The sequence below is a fragment of the Podarcis muralis genome, chromosome 15, assembly GCF_964188315.1.
Source record: "Podarcis muralis chromosome 15, rPodMur119.hap1.1, whole genome shotgun sequence".
NCBI classification, from domain to species: Eukaryota; Metazoa; Chordata; class Lepidosauria; order Squamata; family Lacertidae; genus Podarcis; species Podarcis muralis.
In genome coordinates, this window is record NC_135669.1 from 27,756,480 (window position 1) to 27,773,714 (window position 17,235).

Sequence of the window (17,235 nt, forward strand, 5' to 3'; positions counted from 1 at the left end):
TATTTTGCTCTATAAAAGTTAAGGTTGTTCTGTACAGTTCTGTTGATAGTTTCAGTTAAAAGGTAAGGTAAAGGTACCCCTGCCCGTACGGGCCAGTCTTGACAGACTCTGGGGTTGTGCGCCCATCTCACTCAAGAGGCCGGGGGCCAGCACTGTCCGGAGACACTTCCGGGTCACGTGGCCAGCGTGACAAAGCTGCATCTGGCGAGCCAGCGCAGCACACGGAACACCATTTACCTTCCCGCTGGTAAGCGGTCCCTATTTATCTACTTGCACCCGGGGGTGCTTTCGAACTGCTAGGTTGGCAGGTGCTGGGGCCGAGCGACGGGAGCGCACCCCGCCGTGGGGATTCGAACCGCCGACCTTTCGATCGGCAAGTCCTAGTCGCTGAGGCTTTAACCCACAGCGCCACCCGCGTCCCTGATAGTTTCAGTTACCTTCTGCCAAAAATCTTTCAATATAGGACAATGAAAAAACGTATGTTTTAGAGAGGCATTGTCCCTATTGCATCTCCAGCAGTTGGATACCTTAAATAGCCCCTGTTTAAAGAAATGTAATGGGGTCCAGTATATTCTAAATATTATTTTTTGTTGTATGAGCCTCAATTTAATATAACACATTTTCCTGTAACTTTTTAAAAAATGTGTCTAGATCCAGCTGAGGAAAGAGGCAGTGGCATCATGACTACATGACCCTTTGGGTCCCTTCCGACTCTGCACCTCTGTGATCACTTACAAAGCTAGTTTTTAGTTTCCTTCATAATAGTAATAATAATAATAATAATAATGTATTTATACCCCGCCCATCTGGCTGGGTTTCCCTAGCCACTCTGGGCAGTTCCAACAAAATATTTAAAATACAATAAAGCATCAAACATTAAAAACTTCCCTAAACAGGGCTGCCTTCAGATGTCTTCTAAAAGTCAGGTAGTTGTTTATTTCCTTGACATCTGATGGGAGGGCGTTCTACAGGGCAGGCGCCACCACCAAGAAGGCCCTTTATCTGGTTCCTTGTAACCTCACTTCTCGCAGTGAGGGAACCGCCAGAAGGCCCTCGGAGCTGGACCTCAGTGTCCGGGCAGAACGATGGGGGTGGAGATGCTCCTTCAGGTATACTGGGCTGAGTCTGTTTAGGGCAGGCTTCCTCAACCTCGGCCCTCCAGATGTTTTTGGCCTACAACTTCCATGATCCCTAGCTAGCAGGACCAATGGTGAGGGATGATGGGAACTGTAGTCTCCAAACATCTGGAGGGCCTGGTTTAGGGTTTTAAAAGTCAGCACCAACACTTTGAATTGTGCTGGGAAACATACTCCCAAGCTACTTTGGTAGCAGAGCACCAGATTAAAAAGAAAAACCACTATCATGTATCTTTCTAGGGAGCAACCAGAACCTAAGAGCAGCCTGACAGACCAGGACAATGGTGCACAAACTCCTGCAATCTTGTTTCCCCACAGCAGCCAACTTGAGCACATGCTTTGCAAACTGGAAGCCAGTAATATGGAAACACAGCATTGAATTCCACAGTATTTCCGGAAGTGGCTTTTACGTCGTATGGGAGCTCAAATATAACACGGAAATCAACAGTAAGTGAAACATTGGGGTAATAGAATGGGCTGCCCATGGGAATGCAGCCTTCTTCTGTTTGCTAAATTGTTTTGGGTGGTTTTCAAAATTTATTGATACGGCGTGCAAACTGCTTTCTTCGCCCAACACATGCACACACAGAGCTGCGTGTTGCAAGATGCTTTGGTCCCAGCTCACTGTGCAAAGGCAGCAGATAAACTAAGTCAGGTCCAAGTAAGAAAGGAGCCGCTCTTACCACTATATTCCAGACACAATCCATACCAGGAGGATAGTGGGCTGGGTAATAAGGAGAGGAGAAGGTTCCGGATATTGCCGTCAAATCTGCGCCACAATCTAGAATAAACGGGGTGGAAGCAAACAAAGGAAGTGAGCCCTACTTCTGAGGCTGAAAGGACAAGCCGACAGGAAGAGAGACGTGGGCAGAATGTCCTTAATGAGGGTAAGCCGGTCTCCAGAGGTACCAGGCGGACTCTGAGGCCTGGATTGGACTCGGGAGACCAATTACACCTCACCTGTTCACATCTGTCCTCTGACTCATCCCCATGCGCATTCTTGTTAGAAGGCATCGTTAGAGCAGCAGCGAGAGGGATGCTATTTATTGCCCAGTTGTTCCAAGACAAAAAAAGGGAAAAGTATGCCCCAGCTTCTTCCCTCTTACAAAAGGATGGATTACCCACAAGGTGATTTTCGGCCGTAGATGCTTTTTAACCCAACCTTCTCCTCTTCTGCTATAACTCAATCTTCCATAATCAGGCCCTGGGAGAAGAATGTGGCCCCTCCAGGCTTCTGCATCTGGCCCCCTGAAGTTTCCCCACGTCAAAACCCTCACTGCCCCTGCACACACCAGGAGTTTTCACCTGGCAGGACTGTGCCCTCAGAGCGTGACTCTTGCTCAAGGACAGAGAGATGTGGGAGTGCAGAAACTAGCCTACTGCACAAAGGTAAAATTCGCACTCATTGCTCTGCCTGCTTTTGCCTCTGACCCTCCCATCAACAGCATGTGGCCCTTGGTAAGTTTCTCAGAAGGGAATTTGGCCCTTGGGTTAGAAAAAGACCACATATGTTCATGAACGTTAAGTGGCCTTTGCTTTTTGGCAGGGATTCCTGCATTGCAGGGGGTTGGACTAGCTCAGTGTTTCCCAAACTTGGGTCTCCGGCTGTTTTTGGACTACAGTTCCCATCATCCCTGACCGCTGGTCTTGCTAGCAAGGGATGATGGGAGTTGTAGTCCAAAAACAGCTGGAGACCCAAGTTTGGGAAACACTGAACTAGAGGATCCTTAGGGTTCCTTCCAACTCTACAATGTTATGAATGGATAGACAGACAGACAGACAGACAGACAAGAAGTGGCTGCCAAGGGCTCCTACTTTTCTTCTTTGGCATCTGGAAGAACTCTGCCTTGAACCCGGGATACCGCTCCGTGGCATCTGTGATCAGCATGACCAGGAGAACATTTGTAGAGGAGACAAAGGTCAGGTTGTAGGATGGTCCATAGCTGCCACACAGCCTGGGAGGGAGGAAAACACCAAGTGGTGGGTGAGGGGAAGGGAAAAGAGAGTCAACCACCCAACAGCCACTCTTTGCAGCAGCTCCTCTTCCGCCATATTGGAAGTGGGCTTAAGAACCACAAAGTTCATTCGGGAGATGAGCAACGACAGCTCCCAAGGAATCCAAAGCCCACCACAATACCATATCCTTGCGACTGGCCCCTAAACCTCTTGACACTGGGTTTAGTGCATTTTAAATATTAGAAGGATGCCGCGTAAAAAACCAAAAACTCCACTGTTTTAATGTTAGCTGATTTTAATCGAGCCATTGGAACATTGCATTGTAAATTTGTTTGCAAGGAGAAAGGAAAACTCTGATTCTAAACCTCCACTGCCTTGCGGGACATCTTCGGAATAATAGTAGTAGTAGTAGTAATAATACATGGGACGCGGGTGGCGCTGTGGGTTAAAGCCTCAGCGCCTAGGGCTTGCCGATTGAAAGGTCGGCGGTTCAAATCCCCGCTGCGGGGTGCGCTCCCGTCGTTCGGTCCCAGCGCCTGCCAACCTAGCAGTTCGAAAGCACCCCCGGGTGCAAGTAGATAAATAGGGACCGCTTACTAGCGGGAAGGTAAACGGCGTTCCGTGTGCGGCTCTGGCTCGCCAGAGCAGCGATGTCACGCTGGCCACGTGACCCGGAAGTGTCTCCGGACAGCGCTGGCCCCCGGCCTCTTGAGTGAGATGGGCGCACAACCCTAGAGTCTGTCAAGACTGGCCCGTATGGGCAGGGGTACCTTTACCTTTTTAGTAGTAGTAATAATAATAATAATAATAATAATAATACCCTTACTGATACCTTTCCTGGGAAAATCAGAGGCTCACTATGTCAGGTTCCTATTGGACGACCAGACAAACGCTAGAATATTAGCAGTGGCAAAGTTTTTATCGGTGGTTGCAAGAACCAATGATCCCTATCTTTAAGTCTGAACAAAATGCTTGTTTAACCTGGAGGTAGGCTGTCTGAATTGCGCATTGCTTTGTAAAGATTTGTTGAGTCTCTGGACCGTAATAAAGATTGATTGATTGACTTATTGATTGATGGGCCTCCCCAGCCACTCTGGGTGGCTTCCAACAGGATATTAAAAACACAATAAAAAACCAAACATTAAAACTTCCCTAAACAGGGCTGCCTTCAGAAGATAAGGCCAAGGAGTGAACCCTATACAACTCCAGAGTGGAGTCCCCAAGATGGTTGGATGGCGTCTTGTACCCTTCCTTCGGGCATTTCCTGCAGCCAAGCTGGTGCCAGGCTGGTACTGCTCTGCTTTTGAACCTTGTACCTTCTCTGCTCCTGAGCTATGAGCCCTTCTCTCTGTACCATGAAGAGCCTTTGAAACTTAAAAGAGCTTCTCTTTAAGAGCAGAGGTTGAGCCACCACCTCCTTCCAGGCGTGCCGCGAATGCTTGCTGCCCCTGCACTTCAGAGGATTCATTCAACGGGGAAGGGCAGCCAACTTACTTCACCAGGGCGTGGGCTTCGACGGGGCTCAGCGTGTTGTACACCTTGACAAAGTCGTTCCCCACGTTGCAGGGCTCCAAGTCAAACGTCGTGAAGGTCAGGCTGATGACAGAATCGGCGTCAGCCCTCAGGACCCAGAGGCATCGCGCGTTGGACGGGTAGGCGCTGTTTGGGAACCCGGGCGTGGTGAAGCTGGTGACCACGCCCTCTTTCGCGTGCAAGGCATAGCTGCAGCTGTCTGAGTAGGTGGGAAGAGAGGGAGGGAGGACAACGAGGAGGGGGTCTCAATAGGGAGAATGCAAAAGCAATGAAGGACCAGGCGGTCCATTTCAAACAAAGTCCCAAGAAAGAGTCCAACAGGGCAGGATACTAAGTATTTATCTACTTGCACTTTGATGTGCTTTTGAACTGCTAGGTTGGCAGGAGCAGGGACCCAGCAATGGGAGCTCACCCGTCGCGAGGATTTGAACTGCCGACCTTCTGATCTGCAAGTCCTAGGCTCTGTGGTTTAACCCACAGCGCCACCCGCGTCCCATATAGGGGGAAATAAACGCTCCTAAAACCTGCATGATTTTTTTTGGCACGCAATTTAAACTCTTTCCCCTCATGTTAAGAGGAGGACATTTTCACAATGCTTGGGGCATGCTTTTGGTTTCCCCCCCTCCCCAATTTTTGCTTGCTAAATAAACCAGGTTGGGTGGGCAAGGAAAAATAGGTAAGAGTCAGTCGTGCAAGGCTGAAGTCTGTCCAGCTCTGTTGCCCCTCTTAAACCCCCAAATGTCAAGAACAAGGCATTAAGAAGCGGCTTCTCTGTCTCCAAAGCAAATTCATCTTAGGAAGCTTCGCTTGAGAAAACCAACCCAGCCACAAAACTGATTTGGACTCTGCAGGGGCTGTTCTGGGTGGTTTGCCCTTCATAACTTAGCAGAGCCTTGTTCCCCAGACTTGGACACTCCTGTCTCTCCCAAACGGAGAGGAGGAACAGGCCCCCTTGTACAGACGACCCAATGAGTCTTGTAAGGCTACAAAACCAAACAGAGTACTTACTGTCCCTTTTTGCCTTAATGATATCTGGATCAGAAGCTAGGGGTTAAAGAGAGAGAGAAAAATACATTAATTGTGCAGGCCCCGTTGTAGGGAGAACCCAGCCAGTCTGCATTCCCTGGAGACACAAAGGTTGGCTCATCCCTCCCCCTACTTTGATGGACTCCAATGCAAGAGTCCTTTGTGAGATTGTAGAAGTGGATGAGTCACCATGACTCAGCCAAAAAGATGTATTTCATTTCATTGTCGTGGATTTCCCTCCCCAAAAATCCACCCGAGGCCGCAGTCTGTACTGCACACCCATAAATAAACTTCTGAAGTATGAATTAAGTAACATTCTTATAGTTCCTCAGTTAACAAGTTTCATTGCAGGAACATTTTTAATTAGGACATTTTTGGCGGGGAGCACGGAGATATAACCATCAGAATCGGAGCACAGGGTGGGGGGCAGTGGGAGTAGGGGAGGCAATCTTTACATCCCTTATTCTGAAGAGAAAATTCAAATGTCTTCTGGTCCTTTAATATGCCAGCCCCAGGCCTCTCTCCCCCACCAGAACCCCTCAGTATAAGGGTGCAATATTTAAATTTACTCATTTCATAAAATGTATACGCTGCTTGATTGTTAAAAAAAAACTCCTCCTCCTCAAAGGGGTTTACAGCAAAAGATAAAACAATAACATTATCAATAAGAAAAGTGAGTTAAAATAAAAATAAGACTAAAAACAGATTAAAACTCACATCAACTTTCTTAACATGTGGGTAGGCTTGTCTAAAGAAGAACGTTTTTAGCAGACGCCAGAAAGAGGACTGCAAAGGTGCCTGCCTGAATCAACAGGCAGGGAGTTCCAAAGTGCGAGTGCCACCACACAGAAAGAATGAGTTCTTACAAACATGGAACAGGTATTATGGGGCACCTATATTAGTGTAGCCTTTAAACAAAACAACATTTTTGAAACAAAAGAAAAGCCTTTGTGTCTTACCCTAAATAAAAGAAACCTCTTAAAGTTCCCCGATAAAGCTCTGAAATGCACAAGCACCTCGGCCGTTTTGTACCTGACCATTGACCAAATCTGTCGGAAGCCCCAATAAACCCTTGCCCTGAGTCCTAACTTTTTGCAGATGTTGAGCAGTTAGGAAAAGTTTGGAGAACTGATCTTTTAAAAGGGAAAGTTCTCCAAGCTGTTCCTAACCACTTAGCAACTGCAGAATGTTACGACTTAGGGCATGGGTGAATTGGGCCTTCCAAATGGCTGAGTCCCCAACCCATAACAGCCCAAGGACTCAGCTACATTAGTCAAAATACAGCGTTATAAATGTGTTATAACACTGTGACACCAGATGGCTGAAATGACCTTTTCAATTGTGAGCTTTACAATGGTTTTTAGCAGATCGTTTTCAGAGCGTTTGTTTGATAGCCGTGCAGATCTAGCCCTAGTCAGCCACTATGTCTTCCCCACACATGTTTGGCTTTCATTTTCCAAAGCCAAATAGGCAGCTGAAATTTCCTCTGGGATGAAACACTCGGGTTCTCACAATCAAGGCTGAGTTGACTGAACAGGAGGTGGGGAGAAGAGAAGAGAGACTTACGGAAAGCGACAACCGTCTCAACTCGCATTTCATAGCTCCCCCTCTGCTTCATCCCCGCCTCATTTGAAGCCTGGATGTTGGCCATGGCCCTGTCAAGTGCTTCCACATTCTGTTTAGGGACACTGAACTCCGACCAGTAGTAGGCTATAATGCTGCCCTCGCTGCTCGGAATGGAGGAAAAAGAGGCAGGTTAGGAATCTGGACCAAACCATCAGGGTTGCAAAGAGAATCACAGAATTGTAGAGTCAGAAGGGACCCAAAGGGTTGCAGGAAGCCTTGGCCAACCCTGACTGCCCCAATCACTATAATCCAGAGCTTTCCAAACTGTGCATCGCGACACGTCAGTGTGTCTGCTGCAGTGTGTAGGTGTGTCGCACAAACGCTCCCCACGCTCCTCCCAGGGCTGGAAAGGGGTTAGTTTGACCTCCGGTTTGCTAGGAAAACTGAATCACTATGTCACAAAATGATGCACGTCCGAAAGGTTTGGAAAGCTCTGCTATAATGTATTGTGGATATTGGTTTCCTTAAGGCCTGGCTCTCAAACATACTTGCAGGACAACAGAGGCTATGTTGCAAAGGAGTATCATTTAAGGGATTTTTGCCCCATTACTGTGGCAAACCTATGTTCGGAAGAGCAAGTATGAGTTTGCACATCTCGCTGTTTGCAGACACCGGGTTTTTTCCACACAGCTGGGGTTTCTTTCCTGCCTTACTAGAAATTATTTTAAATGACAATTTAAACAATAATTCTGAGTGATTTTTCCTAAACATGGTCATTACCCACCTGAACGCGACGATCTGAGTTTCCTTGTGGAAAGGACTGACATCCTGATTATTTTTGTAGATGTTTATAAGCTAAAGATGAGAAAAGAGGTTACAGTTTAGTGTAAATAAAGGAACAGGTAGAAGACTAGCAAATTCAGACATCAGAAGGGAACTACACTTTCTGGCTATAACCATTTTGTCATCGTCATAAGATTCTATAGGTCAACCAAATACAGGTTATAGCTCAGAACAAACAAAAACAGACAGGTCTGAAAAACGTATCATAGGACGTATGATTAAAACATTATAAAACACTTCACAGATATACATAAATGGAGGGAAATGGCGGGAAACTCCAGACGCAAGACTCTAGGGTTTTCCTGAGTTGCGAGGTTTTTAGTGCAAACTTCGCTATGTCAAACGTAACTGGTTTGTTTGAGCTAGATAGCAGGTAATTGATTCTATTGATGTCACTAAAACTGGCAATCAACTTGAGGGGTTTCTTTAAGTATTTAGCCCTCGGAATTTCATATACAGTACAACATATAATGAATAGTGTCCTCAACTGACAGACATACACAGCTGCAGAGGCGCTGTTCTCGGGGTGTTTTAATATTGTCCTTCCAGGAAGTTGCTTTGGGCTGCAAGTTGAGCTTGTCTCTAGGAATCCAAGGGTCGTCATCTCAGCGGATTCCAAAATGTGGAATCCACTGATTGGAAAAGCATATGGCGGGGAGTGGCTTTATTACATTTAATAAGAGCATTTAAGTCAATTGAGCTTCTCTTGGGTAAGTCTCACAGTAAAGCAGTTCAAGTGAGAAAGCATCAAACCAGAACCATCTTTGGGTTTGAAAGGATGTATACAGAAGTATACAGAAGGGACGTGGGTGGCGCTGTGGGTAAAAGCCTCAGTGCCTAGGGCTTGCCGATCGAAAGGTCGGCGGTTCGAATCCCCGCGGCGGGGTGCGCTCCCGTCGTTCGGTCCCAGCACCTGCCAACCTAGCAGTTCGAAAGCACCCCCGGGTGCAAGTAGATAAATAGGGACCGCTTACTAGCGGGAAGGTAAACGGTGTTTCCGTGTGCGGCTCTGGCTCGCCAGAGCAGCGATGTCACGCTGGCCACGTGACCTGGAAGTGTCTCCGGACAGCGCTGGCCCCCGGCCTCTTGAGTGAGATGGGCACACAACCCTAGAGTCTGTCAAGACTGGCCCGTACGGGCAGGGGTACCTTTACCTTTACCTTTATACAGAAGTAAGATTTAAGGTTGAAAAGAGGGAGGGTGGGGTTCACCTCGCTTGAGCCCAGAAGCATGCAAACCCTGCAGCCCTCCAAACATTAACTCCTCGGCCCCTGGCCATGCTGGGTGGGGCTGATGGGAGCTGGCGTCATTTAGTTCAGTCCTGTGTCTCCAGCCCAACACACCAGAGACGCCCATGCAGATGGGCGGGGTATAAATAATAAATATTATTATTATGCTACACAATCAATGACACTTCGCCAAGTTCGCCCTATGAGTTCAGGAGCTGCTTACCATTTTCTTCACCTCCCTGGCCAAGTCAGCGAATTCAGGGGAGTTGGAATTCTCGTAAGCATCGATGAAGTTGCGCCCCACGAGTCTCAGGTGGCCATTGTAGACTTTCTGCACAGGGGCATTCCTGTCTAAGAGAAGCCATATTGCGGGTGAAAGATAAGAACAGTGTTTAATGGAGCCTGCTCTACACCTACAGGTCTAGGGGTGCCTGGAACAAATGGGCTCCAGTTATTATTATTTTTATTTGGACAGTTCTGCCCCAGTCCAATTGCTCCAAATCCAGAGAAGCTTTTATTTCCTGGGTGCCCATTAACAGAACCAAGCGACCTTCCATCAAGCTTTAGAAAATAAGCAACACACTCCTTTGACTTCCGTTCTTGCAGCTCTGCAATCTGGTTTTCAAGGAGGCATTTTCAACACATACTATCCGGCAGGTTTTGTGAGTGGTTCCCAATATATAGAGATCTGCACTCAGGGTTCTACGTTTTTATTATCATTCTTCCCCACTGGATCAAGTTCACCCCTTTTGGTGAATTGATTAAACCATGGGATTTCAAATAAATGTGCAATTAATTCAAAAAAATTCCTTCCAGTAGCACCTTAAAGACCAACTAAGTTAGTTCTTGGTATGAGCTTTCGTGTGCATGCACACTTCTTCAGATACACTGAAACAGAAGTTGCCAGATCCTTCTATATAGTGAGAAGGTGGGGAGGGGTATTACTCAGAGGGGTGGTTGGAATGGGTGATTGGCAGATAGCTGTGATGAGCCTGTTGACGACTCTAAACTACTGCAGTAGGTCTTACAGGAAAAAGCAAGGGGTGAGAAGGTGAAAAATGGCTTTGTTATGTATAATGAGATAAGAATCCAATGTCTTTGTTCAGGCCAGGTCTCTCCGTGGTTTTAAGTTTGGTAATGAGTTCCAATTCAGCAACTTCTGTTTCAGTGTATCTGAAGAAACTTCTGTTTCAGTGTATCTGAAGAAGTGTGCATGCACACGAAAGCTCATACCAAGAACTAACTTAGTTGGTCTTTAAGGTGCTACTGGAAGGAATTTTTTTGTTTTGACTATGGCAGACCAACACGGCTACCTATCTGTAACTGTGCAATTAATTGCTACTGTTTTTAATTTCAATGCGCTATTCTCTTTTTTAGTGGGTCACGCAAACCACTACAGTCGTACCTTGGATCCTGAACACCTTGTAAGTCAAATGTTTTGGCTCCCGAACGCCGCAAACCAGGAAGTGATTCTTCCAGTTTGTGAACATTTTTTGGAACCCAAATGTCTGACGCAGCTTCCGATAGGCTAAAGGAGCTTCCTGCAGCCAATCGGAAGCTGTGCCTTGGTTTCCAAACGTTTTGGAAGTCGAGCGGTCTTCCGGAACGGATTCTGTTCGACTTCCAAGGTATCACTGTATTCTGAATCATGCTTTTGATAGGGTAGAGTAGAGGGCATTGGGGATGAATTTCTGAAACCCAGGGGGCAGGGCCCTGGAAAAGGTTGGGAAACACTAATCTAAAGTGTAAGCTCCTTGGGGCGAAGACCACTATTAGCTTATGCACATTGCTGGTGCTTATGAATAATAAAATCAATAGTCTTCTTCAAGTTGTGGTGTGTTTAGCATCTTGGTTATACAACTTCTGCCACATGCAGCCAACAGTTATTTAATTTTGTGCAACACACACACACGCCTGGTGATTGAATCTACATTCTTCTGTTTTGGCTGGTATGGTTTTACTTGTTTTTACAACTGTAATTGTTTTTAGAACTAACTGTATATCAGATAGACAATGGACGTATAAACCTGAATCCCACTCTGAAGGGTTGGGGAAAACTCCATAGCAGGCTTGGGGGTCTGGGGGGCACACAAGGGGGTGAGCAGTTGTCATTCCGCTCACGCAGTGATTCGGCTGGATTTTAAGTTTAAATTGGCTTAGTCAGCAGGTCAATAAACTAAAGCTTTGGCCAACTGATCCACCAAGGGAAATGTTTTAATTGGTGGGGTTGCCTATTGAGGACAGATGATATTCCCAGCCTGCTCCAATGTGTCCTTGTAACAGAGAATAAAATTTTTAAAGGTGGCAAAAAACTTTATTTATTGAACTGCGGTTTCTCCCCTGCTTCTTCCAATATCTTTAAAAGGTAGGAGGTTTTCATAACTGACGGTTTTTCCAAGGAAAGGGCTTTTAATAGCGCTGCACTGGTGTTTTTTTATTATGATCTGTATTTCAGTAGATTAGTTTTTTTATATTGTTTTGATTCTATCAGCGTCAAATTGTTTTTTTCCCTTAATGATGATCTTTTATATGTTTTTAGCTTTCTGCATTTTAGCTGTCTTGCTTAATTTGTTTAAGCCTGCCTTGAATCCCAGTCTGGGCAGAAAGGCAAGATCTAATCATAATCAAAATACGATGCAGCAACCCCACACCTTGCAAACCAGGGCTCACTTACATCTAAAGTGCCAAACCAGGAACCCAGCAAGCAGGGAGAGGAGGAGGCAGACCAGGACGATGGCTATCGCCACTATGCAGCGCTTGGGACCCCTCTTCTCCACCTTCTTGGCGTTCATGGTGGGGAGGAACTCCAACCCTTCTTCCAGGCCGTTCATATCCTAGGGCAAAGCAAACACGGAATCAGGCTGCCATCCCAACAAGGCGCCCATGTATGCCTCCCTCCTGCAGATCCCCAACCCCAATGACAGGGCCGGCCCAAGATATTTCACTGCTGGAACAGGAGAGCTCAGCCAATTACTACTGTTTATTGAATTTATGAATCTCTCAACATGCAAGGAATATCCAAGAGAATCTGTTCCCGCAGCTGAGGAAGGAAAGCCCACAAGCACCTCTTTAAAAAACAGAAAATGCAGCTCTTTTCACAGCGCCCCAAAATTAGCCGTGTTGGAGTCAGCTGCCTCACCATGCCCAATGGGAGGATTGGCCCTCTCCCAGAGTGTGGATTCTGTTCCGTGGAGCGCTCTGCTCTACACTGCCTTGTGGCATCAGGCTAAAAGATCTCTCCCCAAATCCAGAGCCATCCAGTTGTTTTGAACCACAGCTCCCAGCAGACCCAGACAAAACATCTGGAGCTTGGGGAGAGGGCCAGGGACTAGTCGAAATTCATTTTCCTAGCACGATTCTTGAGGCTCCCAATCAAGGCAAGAAGGCAACAAAAGTGCCTTGAAGTGGGGAAGGGATGCAGCCCTTGCCCATGGGAGTTCCAATTTTTTTAATTATTGAATTTGATTCGATTCATGAATCGTTGTCCACAAAATTCCTAGGAGGCATGTCAAAGTAAAAAACTGTAAAAGGACAATTACATCTAGCTACCATACAAACAGTGACAAATCTATTTTCCTTTCATTCTCTCCCCCCCCCTAAATAATTAAAACAAGAAATAGAAAATGATGTAAGACAGCGCCCATCACATCAAATGGCAGGGAGTTCCGCAGGTTATTCATGCGCTGCTTGAAAAATGACTTCCTCCCTTTTGTCTGCCCTAAAGCTAAAGCCAGCCCTCAAACCGGCTGAAGTTCTAGCTTTACAACAGACAGAGGGAAGGCAGATAAAGAGGGAATAATGCCACCTCTGCATAGTGAATAGGAAGCTGAAAAGCAGTCCAAATTTTTGATAAGCATTAGAAACAAGAGAGGCTGCTCCATTAGAGTGCTTAGTCTGCTATCAGCCAGGCTTTACCTGCCTGCCTTTTTAACAACCAGCCAGAGAGGAGGGGACCCTTTCCAGGAAACACTACTACAAAACTAGAAACTGCTAGCCCCTATTCCTCTCACAGAGCTAAGTCCCCGGAAAGAGGGATTGATTGTTCAACCACACTGGCTGGAATGTGTCCCTGAACTTCTGGCTTGTGCCAGAGAAAAATGTGTGCGAGAGAGTAGAAGCCAGCCCACCGCACAAAAGGCAAAATGCACACCAATTGCTCCACCCATTTCTGCCCCTGGCCCTGCCTACCACTGCCATGTGGCCCCCAAGAGGTTCCCAGAAGGGAATGTGGCCCTCAAGCTGCAAAAACCACACCACCCCATACCTGTTGCAAAGGGGAGGAGGACAAAGAGAGGCCCCATCCAATTGTCCAAGGCCACATTAAACTCGTGAGAAATAAGCAAAAACCAAACTGGGGGCTTGCCAATTCTTCATTCCTCCCTTAGGCGATACAGTGGTACCTCGGGTTACAGATGCTTCAGATTACATACGCTTCAGATTACAGACTCCGCTAACCCAGAAATAGTATCTCGGGTTAAGAACTTTACCTCAGGATGAGAAGAGAAATCATGCAGCGGTGGCACAGCGGCAGTGGGAGGCCCCATTAGCTAAAGTGGTACCTCAGGTTAAGAACAGTTTCAGGTTAAGAACGGACCTCCAAAACGAATTAAGTTCTTAACCCGAGGTACCACTGTACCAGCTTAAAAAGCAGCAATCCTATAGGAAAACAGCTGTCAAATGAGGGCAGGGGGGGAGCCACTTCCCTTTCACCTCTACAACCCTGAAACTGTGAACAAAGGATCTGCCCCCAGAAGGCACAAACAGACACACTCATCCCCAGAAAGTGCAGCGGAACAAGACGTGTTGCTCACACACTTTCTGCAAGAGTTTCGGGGACTTCCGTGTTCCTTTCTGGGCTGCCCATCCCTGCTCAGGCAGCACCTGCGGAGCAGAACCAAGCCAGGCCGGCTCAGCCAGGCCACGCCTCACTCGTGGTTTGCGCTTTTGGCGTCCACAGCTCCAAGGTGACAGACTTCCGCCTGTGAAGTCAGCAACTTTCAGCTGACTGAAAAAGATCAGAGAGTCTCTCCCCCCCCTCCCCTTTTGCCCAGTACACTTTCTTAGAAGCAAGACACAACCCTACCTTCTCCTTTCTAAGAACATCTAAACAGCCTGCTGGAACAAGTCCATGGCCCATCTAGTCCAGCATCCCTGCTCTCACAGAGGCCAAACCAGATGTGTCCAAGGGAAACCCACAAGCAGAATTCGAACACAAGAGCCTTCTCCCCTCCTCTGCCTGTGGTTCCAGCATTCAGAGTTATTTACTGCCTCTGGCCGTGGAGGCACAGCATAGCTCTCATGGCAGGTTCCCATTTCTCTCTCTCCTTTTAAATCCGTTCTCAAATCCCACCTTTTTCCTCTGAGGACTCGGATTCAAACGCCTTAATCCTCACTCAGAGCTGTGTGACTGAGTCGAAGGACTAGAAACGTGGCTCACATCTGCCTCTCGTCACCCGGGTCTCTCTGCACCACCGCCTGCTGTTTCAGAACGCAGTGCCTTAGTGAACTGAGACCTCTGCTGCTCACGCAAAACCAAGGCATTCAGTGCTGGATGAGCAAGAACGGCAGCCGGGCCTTGCACAATGACTTTATTTTCGGCTGCTCTGTCTGTCCGCAGCTTGTGACCGACAGACTTGAATACAAGGCCAGGGTTCTTCAGCCGTGGCCTACAAGAAATGGTTGATTTTCAGGTCAATCTTCACCGTGCTGTTTTTATTGTAATCATCTGTATGCTTTTAATCAATCATTTATACTTAGATATCGTTCTAGTTCTATAAAGCTATTGTTGTTGTTTTCCTATGTTTTTAACTGTTTCTATTTGATCCGTAAGCCGCCTCAAGTCCCTGAAAAAGACAGGCTATAAATAATAATAATGCGGTTGGACTCCCCCAGCAGCCCAAGGCAGCGTGATCAGTCACTGGGGGTGGTGTGGGTTGTGGTTCAAAAGCATACGGAGGGCCGTGTGTTTCTTCCACTGCTAAGAAACCAGAGGAGGAAGCATACAGGAATCAAGGAGGAACTGGGCATCCAAACCACAGCTGCGTAACTGTCCTCTGTGGCAAAGCCATTCTGAGCACAGAAGCGCTCTTGGGACCCACTGAAAGGGGAGAGCAGCCTTCCCCCTCCACACACACCTGGTGCCCTCCAGATGTTTTGTACTGCATCACCCATTAGCCCAGCTGTGCTGCCTGAAGCTGATGGGAAATGCGGTCCACAACAGCTGGAAGGAACCAGGTTGGGGAAAGTTGCAGGAGAGCATACCAGAACTCTCGGTTTGCTTTGTTGTTTATATAAATTGAGCCTAAATTTATTTACTTACCTTGCAATACTGAATTTATACAGTTTCTGCCAAATGGTTTATTTTTGAATTTACCGACATCGTTTGTTTCAGCCTTCGCTACATTGTACAAAAATTCCTGGAAGCGCAGCCAATTATTATTTTTATTTAATTATTGAAAGCACTACTGCCCTGTAAGGTTGGTTTTGGCTTAGAGAGAATATAATCCACCTGGGAACCATCACAATTTATATGTGGGGAAAGACAATACTGTACTTGGCTAGGTGCATCAATGGACTCACTCGGTGCAAGGCATCTTCCTGTCGGCAGGAAAGCAGAAGGGAAACAGGCCCTGGCCTCTGCTCTGAGTCCACTGGGAGACTATATCCCCTGCCTAAATCAAAGTATCAAGGAAGGGCTTTGAATGAAGTAAAGTCCCAGGTTCAATCCCTGACAACTGCAGGAGGTGCTGGGATAAAAAGCCTGCCTGAAATCCTGGCTGGCTGCTGCCAATCAGAGCAGACAACACTAAGCTAGATGGGGACAGAGGGTTTAACTTGGCATAAGGCAGCTGCCTCTTCTCCTCTTTCACTGCCTCTAATCATTTACTCAGGGCTCACTTCCTTCTCCAAGAGAGAGAGAGTCCTCTCACGCCGCTGTTGCGTAAGTCTGGTTTCATTCAACCCTGTTTGTTACTTATCCCTTTGATGACTCAGACCTCAAATGAAACACAGAGGAAATATGTCCAAGTTAGGCCATATGTGAAGTAGTTGGTCAGCGAGAGCCATTCCAGACAGGCTTAGAGGCTTAGCCAGAAGGGAGAAACTGCCCTTTCCTTCTTCCAAGCTGCTCCCAGGATCTGATTCAGTGATACCCAAGGCCAACTGAAGGTCTCCGGCCATAGAAAGTCACCCAGCTGATATTGCTTGAATTAGAACAGGGTCTCCCAAACCTTTCCCCCCACCACCACCCCATGGACCACTTGACAACGACTGGAGGTCTACACACACACACAAATATAAAACAAATGTAAATGTGTGTGTTTTATATGTTAATAAATAAATAAATAAAAATCACAGGTCTTGACAGCCCACTGAATGGGTTTCCTGCCAGCTGTAGCGATTGCAAGGTGCAGCAAGGTTTTAAATTGTGTAGCCGCGTCTTTTGTTCCTTATGCTGCATGACAATTTGCATTCCAAAGAATTCAAACTGTAATACAATGAAATGCAATGTAAGAAATAAAAGATGCAATGAGAAGACCATTAAAAATCATTAGGAACATTGAATAAGAGAGGCGAGCTGTCTCCCATACTCAGCCACAAATGCACAGACAAGGATAGCTTTCTCGGCAGAGCATGAGGCTCTTAATCTCAGGGTTGTGGGTTCGAGTTCCACATTGGGCAAATAAGATTCCTGCATTGCAGGGGGTTGGATTAGATGACCCAACAATTCTAGGATTTTATGTCATGGGCTAAGTGAATGAAGTTCACAGGCCACTCGTGGTCCACAGACAACAGTTTTGGATCCTCTAGCTTAGAAAAAAAGCATGAGAGTAGCTCAGTGGTGTAACACCTGTTGTCAGAGCCCGAGGCCACAACCCCCCTGGTACCCCGCCATGCTACGCCCCTTGGGTAGCCACCCACAAAGGGCTAGCCAGAATGGCAACTCA

General features: G+C 46.9%; 1 protein-coding gene across 1 annotated transcript in view; it reads right to left on the reverse strand.

Moving 5' to 3' along the window:
* The window catches only part of ST14 (ST14 transmembrane serine protease matriptase), a 43,080-nt gene that overhangs the window by 16,065 nt on the left and 9,780 nt on the right, over positions 1 to 17,235 (reverse strand). Inside the window, exons 2-9 of the mRNA XM_028707914.2 lie at positions 11,964 to 12,123; positions 9,513 to 9,640; positions 8,002 to 8,072; positions 7,218 to 7,378; positions 5,634 to 5,669; positions 4,587 to 4,824; positions 2,952 to 3,091; positions 1,820 to 1,917 (exon numbers count right to left, since the gene is read on the reverse strand). Coding sequence (XP_028563747.2) covers positions 1,820 to 1,917; positions 2,952 to 3,091; positions 4,587 to 4,824; positions 5,634 to 5,669; positions 7,218 to 7,378; positions 8,002 to 8,072; positions 9,513 to 9,640; positions 11,964 to 12,123 — 1,032 coding nt within the window. The remainder of the gene's footprint in view (positions 1 to 1,819; positions 1,918 to 2,951; positions 3,092 to 4,586; positions 4,825 to 5,633; positions 5,670 to 7,217; positions 7,379 to 8,001; positions 8,073 to 9,512; positions 9,641 to 11,963; positions 12,124 to 17,235) is intronic.